Genomic DNA, 13,595 nt, shown 5'->3' with positions numbered 1-13,595 from the left:
AGTAGCTCAGAATAACCCAATGTACAAAACCTGTATGTGTAGATGCAGAGCCAACACTTAGGTTTTGAGACATGCAGACCTGCGTGAACACTTTGAAAGGTGCGGGCACATTCCACATCATCTGAAGAGCGCTGTATAAACCAGTTGTTAAAACTTCTTCCAGACACGCATCTGCTCTGTGTGAAAGGGCCCTTATGCCTTCAGAGAAAATAAAAAGACTATTGATTGAAAAAATATATTAACTAACAGATCCCAGTCCCTATAAAGTGGACTTGTCTTCTCATCCCATGCATGTGATTCAGTTTTTCAGTAGCTATGTCCAAAGTTATCTTCATAGCGTCATTGTAAAATGTCATTTTTATAATAAATAATTTCTCTAATAGGAAATATGAATTAGGGTATTGTGAGCTCCATCCTTTTTTGTATAATTTCTCATAATCAGTTACTGGTTTTTAATGGAGACTGAATCCGACTGTTAGAGGTGATTTTCTCAGCCATAAGTAGTTTCGACAAAGACAACAATGAAATAATTTTTAAGCAACCAAAACACTGATTCATAGCTAAAAATTGCATAATCAGTAAAGAAAACTGTTTAACACTAGAAAGGCGGCCGGGTCTCTGTGTTCCTGGGGGCTATTTCTGCTTCATTATCTCAAGTAAGAATGAACCAAAAGCTTTAAAATTTCTTAACTTTTCCTGAATTATATCATGTTCTTAGCATACACCAAAGTTTTTTCATTGCCTTTCTTAGCAGCAGAGATAAGCACGGATATACCTAGAAAGATGAAATGGGGTCACTCTGACCCTCCCATATATTTTAGAACATTTGCCATATAATATTACCAACATTGTCACAATTGATTTGTAAGGTCAAAATTCTTTGTGCATCTATAAATACAAATACAACGCCACAACAGGCGAAATGCCCAAAGAGGTGGCTGAGAAAAAGATGCCCATAAAAATATGGATTTCATATATTTAAAAAATATAGCAACCCAATTAAAAATGCAGTTACAAAAATTGTAAACAATATATTCACATGATAAAATATTATACAATGCCCATAAAGAATACTTATGGTTGTCTTATTCTAAGTATGGATAGCTTCTCGATTTACCCCAACATATTTATCGTATTTCTTTTTAAACGTGTCAATTGTGTTACAATTTACTACCTCCGGGGGTAAGCTATTCCATTTATTAACAACCCTATTAGAGAAAAATTCCCTGCGACACCATAACCTCGCATTGTCCCTCACCAATCGATACTGGTGTCCCCTTGTAAAAGCAGTTGATTGACGGTGTACTAGAAGTTCATGGTCCATCCTATCCATCCCATTGAAAATTTTGAACACTTCGATCATATCTCCTCGACACCTGCGTTCATCCAATGTAAACATATTCAAAAAATGAAGTCTCTCTTCATAACTCAAGCCCCGTTCGTGCAATTTTTTTTAACTTCATTTTTTTCTGCAGATATCTCTGCTTTAGTTGTTTATTTCTGTCATTTCCTCTGATAAATTGTTTGTTCTAAAAAGTAGAAATATCCATGTGCTTATGATTCCTGTGGAAATGGCAAAAAGATATATTTGCCAAAGATAAAACTCTTCAGAAGTTGGCAAAGATTGTGTGTGAAAAAACAGTAGTGTTGATGATGAGAATTCAAAGGAAAGAAAGAGTGAAAACTACCAGATGCAAACCTCTGCATCATTGAAATAATCAATAGTATTGATGGATGTGTGAATCAGAATGAAGTTATACCTCAAAAATGCCTCAGCTGATGCAAAATGAAATGCCACTAGAAAAAATTAATGCAAAACACACTGAAGCCACCAATGAAAACCTAGAACTACACCAAAATGTCAACTGATTTCCATAAATATCGGAGATCTTAATATCTTAAACTGCTGCAGATGAAAGTGTAAGAAATATCGTGGGACCTTCATCAATAGGACTTCAAGGATTCCAAAATATTTTATGAGAAATTCATTGCTTACAGATACCGATTCCACAGCACTGGAATTATGTGAATTTTTTCAAATCTAAATCAAAAAACTTTGTTGAAGCTCTTCAGAGCAACATTGTCAGGTGCTTTCAGCTGCAGAAAAAATATAGCACACACACACATTTGTTGATCGTATTCACAACCTAGAAGTGATGTAACACTGAAATTCTATCAGGATATAGAAAATATAGATCCTCCCAGTCTCGAGTTTCCTCAACACTTTCCTGGACATTGAGAGAGGTCATTTACATACATATACACAGAATCCTTTTAAAATTAAGTAATGATAAACCATATTAACAGGTTAATGGTTTTGCCCACTAATTCTTTGTGGTATAACTTTATTCTGTCATGAAAATATTATGCCATGCTGTAAAATATTAAAATGTTTGAAAATTGCCAGAAAAAGCAATGAAGTCACACAGATCCCTGCTCATCTTTCTGGGTATAGTCCCCTGACCCGCCTTTCTAGTGTTGAATGAAAATTCTGGATAATTTTAACCCTTTAAGGGGTTTTGTAAACTGCAATGATCCACATTTTAACAGGCACCGTGGAAATAACTATATGCATATTCCCCAAAGGAAAGAGAAAGAAAACTTATATTTCAAACACATTCTCTCCTGTTGTCAAAACGTGAACGAAATAGCTGACTCTGACCACTGGCTGTTGATTGACAGATTGGGGGATGTAAAACATGTTTTAGTGTGAAAAAAAACATGTTACCCACCATTCTCTGGTCTCTCCCGTGCTGAAACAAAAAGGCTTTAAGGAGGAAGGATACCTTTTAATTGCTGAAATACAAAGCATCATGTTGGGTGAGATATCTCATCGTATTGCGATTGTTGTGAGTATTCAGTAGGTGCTTTTTTAAATTTTAAAAATTGATTTTCCTGTACAATATATATAATATTACTAAATATATGATTATTATATATTTGATATATTATTATAATAAATATTACATTGATATATTAATATATAATATAACTAAAATAAACATTAAGGGTCTCATTGAGAGACCCCACATACATCTTTGAGTCCAAAGTTTAATGAGCATACTTTCAAATGTGTTGAAAATCCAACAGGCTTCATTTTATTGCTGATCATTGTTTAGAACAACAGAAACAATTGAATATTTCAGCAACTACTGCTGAAACTTTGAACATTAGGCGTGTTACTATGACATTTTCAGCCCCTGGGCTGTGCATATTATAATAATAATACTGTATCACAGACTTTCTAATTACAATGAATTATCTGAAATTTAGCTTGTCTAGGACCTGTAATGCTATTTCAATTTCAAATGAAAGAAAAGAAATCTTAGAGTTGCATTGCATAAAAAGAATGGTAAAAGTCATGAGCACCTTATTGATTTTGATTGTTTTTATTATGTAGCTTGTCCTAATGGTACATTTGGTCTGAGTTGCAGCCAGCGTTGTAGTTGTCTGAATGGAGGAGTGTGCCGTCCTAGTGATGGTGCTTGTCGATGTAGACCCGGTTACATGGGTGCACGTTGTACTGAAGGTTAGTGCATTTCATATTCTCTAGCCATCTTCACAGGCTCAAAAAATATTTAGGATTAGGTTGTAATTGAAGAAAGATATCAGAACTTTTGCATTATAAGAAATATTAACACCTAGCTTATTTGTATCCACAAGCCAAATAATACACTAACGGTAAGTATTGCTGAGTGTAGAATAATTCTCTTATACAGTATGTAAAAACCTCTTTCCTTGATGCATTGCGACAGGTAGCAAATTTAGAGGAAGGATGCAAATAAGTTGAAATACAGTACCCTGGGTGAAATATAATTGAGTGATTAAGTACCTTGCTTAAAACATACATTTAAAAAAATGTCTAACACTAGAAAATAATTCAGATAAAACATACTGCAAAATACTGGAAAAAAGAATCAAAAACCAACTTGTTAGAATGAAATGCATTGCATATGGATTGAAGCAGTTATATATTTATACAGTAGAGCATCAATTATTCGAATACTGATTAACCGAAACATTGGTTAAACAAAAGCATTCCAGTTGGCAAATTCAAATTTGCATGCCATGTAGAAGTTCCTTTCAGCAGCTGCTAGTGCTTTTAGTGAAGCAAAAGAAAATTTTGGACTTCTTTTCGTAAAGCTAAGCCTACTTTAATGCAATTTTGAACTTGTCAAACTAGGCTATTCAGTTTTCTGTGTTATTTGTAAGTCATGTAATACAAAATATATGCAGTTTTATGCTTAATATCACAATTTCTTTGTTTCATATTGCTCTTGTGACATTGGTACAATTTTTTTCGTGAATGATTGATTATCCGAAAAATCAGTTATCCAAAAAACACCCAGTCCCCAATTGTTTTGGATAATTGATGCTCTACTGTATATATATTTCAAATTTATTTCACCTACACATGTTACACAAGTACAGAAATTGTGACAAGAAATTACCTTGGACAATGAAATCATTAATGAAATAAACAGAAGGATCAGGATTGGATGGAGCACTTTTGGCAAAAACTGTGTAATTCTGAAGAGTCACATGCCCTTATGCCTGAAAAGAAAAGTTTTTAACCAGTGTGTGCTACCAGCACTGACTTATGGAGCTGAAACGTGGACACTCACAAGCAAGATACAAAAACTACAGACAACACAAAGGAGCATGGAAAGATGTATGCTAGGCATCACAAGGAGACAGAAATGAATCACTTGAATAAGGAACCACACAAAGGTATATGATATCGTAGAAAGAATTAAATGTTTAAAATGGAAATGGGCTGGACATATATATTTCAAGAAAACAGGACAACAGATTGACCACAAGTATTCTGGGTTGGTATACCCGTGGCATTAGACGTCTAAGAATGGGTCCTTGCACAAGATGGATCGATGAGATCAGAAAAGTAGCTGGAGTCAGCTGGATGGCTAAAGCATCAGACAGAATAACATGGAAAAATTTAGAGGACACATTCATCCAGCAGTAGACTATTTATGAATATTAAGGATTGTGGTAGGCTATTCTAAGTTGTAGGTCCAAGAGAATTTACATTATTACAGAAAATGTTAGTTCTGGTGTGGGCTGGTATCAGATGAGTATGGGATCTAGTGCTATAGTGATGAGACGTGAGTCTTGGGGTTATAATAGGATTACTTGTGTGGCTATATAATTTAATTGTTTTGAACATGAGAATGGAAATAAAATAACCATATAGAAATGAGACTGACCAATCCTCCCCCCCCCCCATAATATACTACCAATTGAGATGGTTTGGTTATGTGTTGATATATGTAAAAATCTCCTATGCAGAACACAAATTTTATTTATATTGTTATCAGGGGTCCTACCCCAGGCCAAGTGACAGTAAGAGAGAAAGGCAGGAGAATCTCATGGTATTGTAAAGTAGCAAGTTGATTTTAAAAGGGAGAAGAAAAGAAATCTTAGTGATTATTTCAATTTTGTGGCTGGCAGTTTTTCTCAGCTGATTTATGTGCTCATTCCATTTGAAGTGAGGTGTGAAATGCACTCCAAGAAATTTAACAGATGAACCTCAATGCAGTTATTATTAATTTTGAGAGGTGGAAGATCTGTAGGAATTTTCTTATTAATCTTTCTAATGTTTTTGTTCTTGCTCCTTTTTTCTTTAAAATGTATTCCTCCCAATGCAATAATTTACCAAAAGTGGAAACCTGGGATTTTTGTGAAAAGGGAGAAAAACATAATTGTAGTTGGATTATTTTTTTATATGCTAGCACAAACAGGTTTTAGTGATTCTATAACGAAGACTAATATTGTATATGAATTTATTTAAAAATTAGAATATTTACACTGGTGTAAGAAATTAAGAGAATTTGCAGACTTGGTCGATTATCTCTAGAACCACTGTACCAATTTTAATGAAATTTGATATGTACATACATTGATACAGTACAAAACAAATAACCATTCAATAATTGTAATATGCACACGCATGATCGTGCGTAATACTCGTTGGAGTCGGAAGGTATGAAACAGCGATTGCAGAATAAACAACAAAATGGGTTAATAGGGGGTATGGTCCCCTCTTACAGATAAACAGGTCTCGCAGCGTGATTTCATACTTGAAATAAGGCAGTTTATCATTTCCTGTGGCAATTTGTCCCACTCGTTCAGCAACACTGTTTTCATTCCCTGGATGGTTCCCGGAGGGGGGTTGCGAGTTGCAATTGCCCTCCCCAGAGCGTCCCAGACATGCTCTATAGGGTCAAGGTCTGGAGATCTGGCTGGCCAATCCATCCTGCGAGTATCCTCACTGTCTAGAAATCGTCGAGCAGAAGAGCTCTATGTTGCCTCGCATTATCGCCCATTAAAATGAACTCAGGGCCAACTGCACCCCTGAAAAGGTGAACATAGGGCTCCAAGACCTCATCCCTATACTTCACACCAGTCGCAGTGCCTCTTTCAAAGACATGGAGAGGTGTGCGACCATCCAACATGATGCCTGCCCAGACCATTAAACGTCCTCCGCCATAATAGTCGATTTCGTGGACATTGGAGGGTAGGTAGCGGGTCCCTGGTTCTCTCCATATGAGCGTACGGCAATAATCGGTGCTTAGGCTGAACCGGGACTCATCAGTGAAGAGAACGGTCACCCATTGATCCATACTCCAATCTCTATGCTCTCTGCACCATGATAAATGGATTCTCCTGTCCGTAGAAGTGAGCGGGACGCAAATGCAGGTCTTCTTGCAAACAACTCTCTCTCATGAAGTTTTTTGGAAACAGTCACCCTTGATACACGGGTTCCTGTGGCTGCATACAAGTCACGAGAGAGCTGAGAAGCTGTAGCACTCCTGTTACGCCTCGCTATAATCGACAAATGGCGATTTTCTCTGGCCGTCGTGGCTCTTGGACAACCTTGCCCAGGCTTTCTCTCGATGGATCCGGTATCCTGGAACTGTTTCCATAAGTTACACATGACGCTGAGCATTAAATTGAACTCTCTACAAATCTGGACTTGAGATTGGCCTGTTTCTAGCCTCCCCACAATTCGCCACCTCATTCCATCGCCTAAACGTTGGTGGTTACTCATTTTTACTGTTACAATTTGAAATTAACCGATTGCTGTAAAATAACACCAAGAAATTCGCCGAGGTGTGCTAGCGAACAAAATGCGTCTTAACATATGCGCGCTTATAAAGCCTGTTTCTCTACTGACTCCGCCTACACACGTGTGTACGTTTACGTATTTGACGTACAAGATTTGCATTTTTGTCTAGAAGCAGTGGTTTTACATTCAGTTCAGTTCTTTTCATGAAACTCGATAAAATATGCAAATTCTCTAAATTTATTTTACCAGTGTACATGAAGCTCAAGCTTAGCACCATGAGTGACCTGATGCTCCTGAATTCATTCAATTCCCTCCACTTAAACTGCATTTAGATCCTAGCACCATGCATCAACATGACAATCAGCAATGTGGAATGAAACATTTATCAAACAAGAAATATTAAATCTGATCCTCAAGTGTATTTATCTTGTTGAAATAGAACTATTGGGTGTAATGTAAGGGACAGATAACTATATAATGCCTAATGAACTGCTAGTGAGCTATATAATGATAAATTATCATAGGCATGAACTTGTATCTGGTCCATGAGCCCAAGCCCATTGAATATTTGCCACCATCTTAATAAGACTTGAAAATATTTTGTTTAGCCTGAAAAAGCTGAAGGTAATAAAACACGTTTGTGATCTGTCATAATTCAAAGAAATTTCTAAATTTTTAATGTTAGATGAAAACCAATAGATTTTATAAATGAAGACATAGTACTTTTTTTTTCGGCCCGAAATCCACTCAGTGCTTCATGCTACTAATGTGTGCTACAAGGAATTGAAAAGTGTGTCTCTGGTGTATTGGTTAGTGCACTTGCCTAGTATGCAAGGGGACCCAGGTTCAATTCCCGGAGGAGGCAAATCACTTTTCTTTCCAAATATCAGTTTCAGCATAACACCCAGAAAATTCGATTTTAGAAATGTTAACTTCATTATGTTTCAGGAATTGATTGTGTCAAGATTTTATCTAGGTATTTCATTCTGCAATGTCTGTAAGCATTGCAGTGAAAGGAAACATGCAACCAGATCTCGAGAATTTTTATTTCAAATTATGGTGTTTCCGAGTAGGTTAATAAGGAACAACTCTTTATAGTTACATACATACTTTCTTTTTCAAGTCATATTTAAATAAAAACTCTTGTATTTCAAATCGTTATCATTAAAAAAAAATTTCTATTCCGAAGTTAGATTTTAAGAGCCTATATTGAGGGAATGTTGTAGAATTATACATGTTCGATAAAGTCAGCTTATATACTTTGATCACAAAGAATCTGGAGAATTTTTGGTATATTTTTTTTTACTAAGTTTAAGTTCAAAACTTAAGCCACAATCATTGAATATTCTCCACATGGAGACAAGCCAATTTTGTCTATCAGGAAACGAGTGTTTGGGTCTTTCAAACGACCAATCAAGACGTAGTCTTGGGAGTCTATAGTGTGGCATTTTTAGGATTCCAACAAAAAAAACCAAACATCTGATTATATAACTTGGCGTATCATGTGGGAAGTGCAAGAATTTTATCGAAAAAAAAAAAAAATCTAACATAACATCAAAATTGTCTATATATTCAGGGCTTTAAGTTGGTGTATCAAATGAAATAGTTGATGCATCTAAAGGAGAAAAGAGCCTGAAAGCAATATTGATTGATGAAGTCCTAGACTGAATAAATATTGGCCAAATTGAGCCTATTGCATTTTTTTCTTTTGAGATGAATTTAATTTTAACTGTCAAAAATTTTCCAAAAGATAAAAATGGTATCTCCAAATATATGTGAGATGAAACTATATTTCTATTGGATATTAGCAAAATACCATTTTTCTGACTTTTTAAGCCTCTCTCCCCTTCCTGAAGACTGTAACCTTAGTTTTAGAGGTATTAATTTCCAATTTATATAATAAGTAAAAAGATTCATTAATTTTTATTTTCTTTTGTAATTCTACTGGATTGTCATATGTATAAAATATACTGTATCATATGGAATTCTTCCCACAATATTAACATACAATTTACAAGAGGACCTGGGTTTGATTCCTGGTGGAGACCAGATGACTTTTCTTACTGAGATTTTACTGCAGCATAATATCCAGAAAATGCCTATTTCTTTGATTCTCAACATTAACAAAGTAGATTAACAAAACAAAGTAGTTGTTACAGAGATCAGGATTAATCCATAATTTTTTTCAATACACAACCAATTTGCTACTCAATGTCTATCTTTTCCATGCACAGTGAGAGCAACAAAAACACACTTGTTTCAACATTCATCATATACAACAGCTTTACTGTTACCTTGCAGTCATGTGTGTCTCTCTTACATATGTGCACGAGAATTGAATTATCTAATTCTGCTTTTTTCTTTCACTGTCACGGACTCACCTCATTGCTGAGATCTCTTCCAGCCCAGCTTCATGGCAGAGTCTAGAACAGATCAATTATGTGCTGTATAAAATCTAGAAATAGCTAAGTTTCTACTTCTAGTCTGAATAGCATAAACTTTGCTGTTTCAAAATATAAATTGGAAAATTTTATTTTAAAAATAAATTGGATGCCTGAATGGATCTAGGACTGAATATGTAGTACATATTTTCTTTTCAGTTTAAAATTTGTATTCTATCATTCCAGTAAATGCTTACAATTGGTTAAATAATAATTAATAGAAACTAAGACAAGTATATTTTTTTCACTCATTTTCCAGTATGCCCGGAGGGTTATTATGGAGACCATTGCATGGAGCAGTGTCAGTGCACTGGTGAAAACTATGTTTGTAGTGCAGTCAGCGGATGTGTATGTAAATATGGATATGGTGGACCAAATTGTGAAATGCGTGAGTGAAAAACACATATATTACATTGTTATAATTATATGGAACTTTATTAGTGTGAGAAGTAAATGCTGAATTTTTCTATTCACAAAGCCATAGGATACACGTTGGTACTACAATTATTTGAGCTAATGTGGGTTGGATCTATATCAGCTTGCTGAAAACTCCTTAAGTAATGAAAAGTCCTTAAAAGTAATTTTTATGCATTAATTTCAGTGTATTATTTTTTTTACTGAGACTTGTGAATCGTTGAAATTTCTTTTGACATCACTGAAGCACAGGGTTTTCCAACTAGTGTTCCGCAGCACCCTAGGGGTCTACAAGACTTCACTAGTTCAACAAAAATAATAATAATGAACAGCAGGGGGAAAATGTAGTTCTAGATAGTTCTCTCGACTCTAATTTAATTTGAGAGATTCTGCTAAACAAAAATAGTGAAAAATGCTTTCAAGTCTTCTAATAAATGAATATGAGAAGCAGTGGTAGAAAAGCTTTGGAACATCATCCAGCTAGGGGACACTGTTTATTGCTATAATGACAATTTTTAAGTTCAGTTCAAATACAAGGCCACAACAGGAAAAATACCCAATGAGGTGGCTGAAAAAGATGCCTATTACAAATATGGATGTCATATTTCAATTGAATGTTAGTTTGAGTGACTTATTATTTTTTCACTTATTCATTTGTGCATGGTTTTTTAACTAACTTGCTATTTGTATAATCAAACTATAGTACTAGCTAGTTTTTCCCCTCTCCATGCTATAAAATAATGATATTTATTTGCGTTCTCTAGTTATTTCTACATGCAAATCTCAAAGTTCTTGCCGATGTAAAAAATAAAAAATCTTTCAGAAATTAAAAGAATCAGATAGCAGAGAATCTATATCAGAACTTGAAGGTCATTTAAGCAGTGAGATGGAAATAATATTTCTAATACTTATTTGTACAATAGAGATAGAGGAATTATGTTTTCGAGTTCAAATTTCAGTACTTGCTTGAGTACATCTACTTTTGCATAGAACCGAATGATAAAAAAAACTATGGCATAAAAGTTGAAGGTTTCAGCAACATGTCTCTCTTGAAATCTTCTGCATAATGGCTCAAGTGGCTGCTTTGATAAAATGTCATGAAATGAGGCACAAATTGTAGAAATTGATTTAGCTTGCAAAATGAGTTGTTAAATAATAAATCTAATGGGAAAAAAATTTAAAATTCAGATTTATGTTTTGTCACACAATTGCTACAGTTTTCAAAGAAAAAAAATGCTCATATTTCATTGAAAATTGACCTTATAACCAAGGATCCCTGTCAGGACTAAACATTTCTTCAGGTGTTGCTCAGCTGACAAAATGTTTCCATTTATCCAAGCCAAATACTAAGGTGGAAAAACAGCACATACTGTGAGTAAAAATATAGTCAACCCTTGGTTTACGAACTCAATTCCTATCTGAGATCTGTTTGTTAACCAAAATAAATATTCTTAAAGTGTAAAATCAATAAATCCAGTTCTGGGATCTCATGGATTTTTAGTGTGAACTTTAGCAACAGTTATGTAAGCCTGGATGCAAAACATGAAACCATTAGAAATAATTCAACTTCAAAAATTATTAAGAAAAAAATAACCAATATGGAAGAGAAGAAATTTAATCTTTTAACGGCCAATGTTTTTAATTAGGAACATCGGTTTTATTAATTATAAAAAAATATTTCTCATTTATGAAAGCACTAGATTTTTGTTCCTGAGGGTGTGAGATTCCTAACTTAATTTTAAAAAAAAATTTCATTTCAAACAGGGCTATAGCATGCCTTCTTGGGTTCTAATACTTATTTGTACAATAGAGATAAAGGAATTAGGTTTTCGAGTTCAAATTTCAGTACTTGCTTGAGTATATCTACTTTTGCATACAACCGAATGATATGAAAGTACAGCATAAAAGTTGAAGGTTTCAGCAACGTCTCTCTTGAAATCTTTCAGTTTATTATTAATTAATGCAAATTTATTGATTGTGCAAATTTATTAATTGTGCAAATTTATTAATTGTGCAAATTTATTAATTGTGCAAATTTATTATTTGTGAGTCCCTATTGGGCTTAGGGTCTCCGTTGCCCCAGCCTAGTTACGGCCTTGATTTCAGCACTTATTTCACAAATTTAATTTTTAAATCTTCTCTTTTTAAGGAAAAATAACTTATTTATAATTTTAATATTTCTATGGACATGGACAAGTCTAGAAAACGTAATGTACAACTTTTTCTACTCTTTCATACTAAAATCATAATTCTTTCCCTTCAACTTTATATTAGCTAAAACATTAAAAAAAATTTAATTAATCACATAATTTCAACATTAAATTATAAAGAAAGGAAGTTTAAAATATGGTTGATTTGAATGTGCTTAATTCTAACTTTATGATTTAAATTTTACACTGTATTTATAATAATAACTAGTTACCAAAAATATAACAAATTTTTGATTGAATCTTCAGCCAAACGCCATAGTTTTTTCATTCAATTTTTTCAAACCTTATCTAAAAATCTTATATATATATTTGTCAACTTTTTTACTTTCCTACAGTAATTTTGGTTTCAATCATTGCTGTTAGGGAGTTTCAGGTTATTGTAGAATCTTCTATTTTGCTTTGTTTCTTTTCAAATGATATTTTACTAGTGGAAAACCTAGAGAATAGACAAAGGTTAGTTTGCTAAGAATTTTACTAATGGAACATGTTTAATACACATGCTTCTAGTTTGTTAGACTTTAATGTTGTTTTGGCTGTTATATCATATATGAATGAGAACTTTGGGAGTGTCTGATTTCAAAGCATCCTTATTTTTGTTCAATGATTTTGACATTTCAAACTTGTATTTTTAGGATTAATTGGACAGAGTGTTCAGAAAATAGAAGAAAGTTCTTCATCTAGCACTTCTGGTGTGGTTGCTGGTGTCACATTAGCCATAATTTTATTGATTGCAATGATTCTGATTGTCTTGTACTATAGAAGAAGGTTAAGGAGATTAAAGGATGACCTTGCATATGTCACGTAAGTTTTGCGAAATGTGTTTTTAATCGGTACTGAGCATGAAGTGTTTTGTTTTGTGAACGTACTATGTAAAAAAATCGCGAGGTGACCTTTATCAGCAAGATCTTAAATTATCTGAAATTTGTCGTAGAATAGTATCATCAATTTAAATCTTGAAAACAGTTTTCTTTAGAGAATACCTTCTGTTAAATCTTACAATACTAAAAGTCCTTTTTAAATTAAAGATACGAAAATGAAAATCAGACTTGAAATCAAAATTAATGTACTCTTTTATTGGTCCAAATTCATTTTACACACAGTGGCTCACATCTGAAGTTTTCTGAAGTATTTGCTGGTCACTTGTGTGAATTCATTACCAGTGATAAAAAAAAAAATTTCACTTGTGTAGCATTCCAATTTTTTAGGATAAGAGACAAACAAAAAATTTGGAGATGAAATGTTGGCCATTTGCTCTTCAAACATTTTTTTATATGATGAACCAGCAAATGATGATATCAACAAATCTAACACACTTTGCCATAAACATTTTCACTTACAAGGAAAAGGTCCTAAGGTCTTCAAAAAAAAAAAGTTTTGAAAAAAATTACCACTTGTTCTACTCATTTAAATATGCACAGAAATATAAAAAAATCTGGCAAAATT

The 13,595-nt window shown here is 33.8% G+C and overlaps 1 protein-coding gene across 2 annotated transcripts in view; it reads left to right on the top strand.

The window, feature by feature from the left end:
* LOC149067549 (uncharacterized) overlaps positions 1-13,595 on the top strand; it is a 224,640-nt gene that overhangs the window by 192,798 nt on the left and 18,247 nt on the right. For both annotated transcript variants that reach the window (XM_089252465.1, XM_089252466.1), the window contains exons 20-22: positions 3,401-3,529; positions 9,788-9,916; positions 12,785-12,953. In XM_089252465.1, the coding sequence (XP_089108591.1) occupies positions 3,401-3,529; positions 9,788-9,916; positions 12,785-12,953 (427 nt within the window). The remainder of the gene's footprint in view (positions 1-3,400; positions 3,530-9,787; positions 9,917-12,784; positions 12,954-13,595) is intronic.

The sequence above is a fragment of the Pholcus phalangioides genome, unplaced genomic scaffold (assembly GCF_987345545.1).
Source record: "Pholcus phalangioides strain wild (caught in Gottingen) unplaced genomic scaffold, Ppha-v1.0 ptg000029l_1, whole genome shotgun sequence".
NCBI lineage: Eukaryota > Metazoa > Arthropoda > Arachnida > Araneae > Pholcidae > Pholcus > Pholcus phalangioides.
The sequence above is the reverse complement of the archived record's forward strand: the minus strand, read 5'-3'. Positions and strand labels throughout refer to the sequence as shown.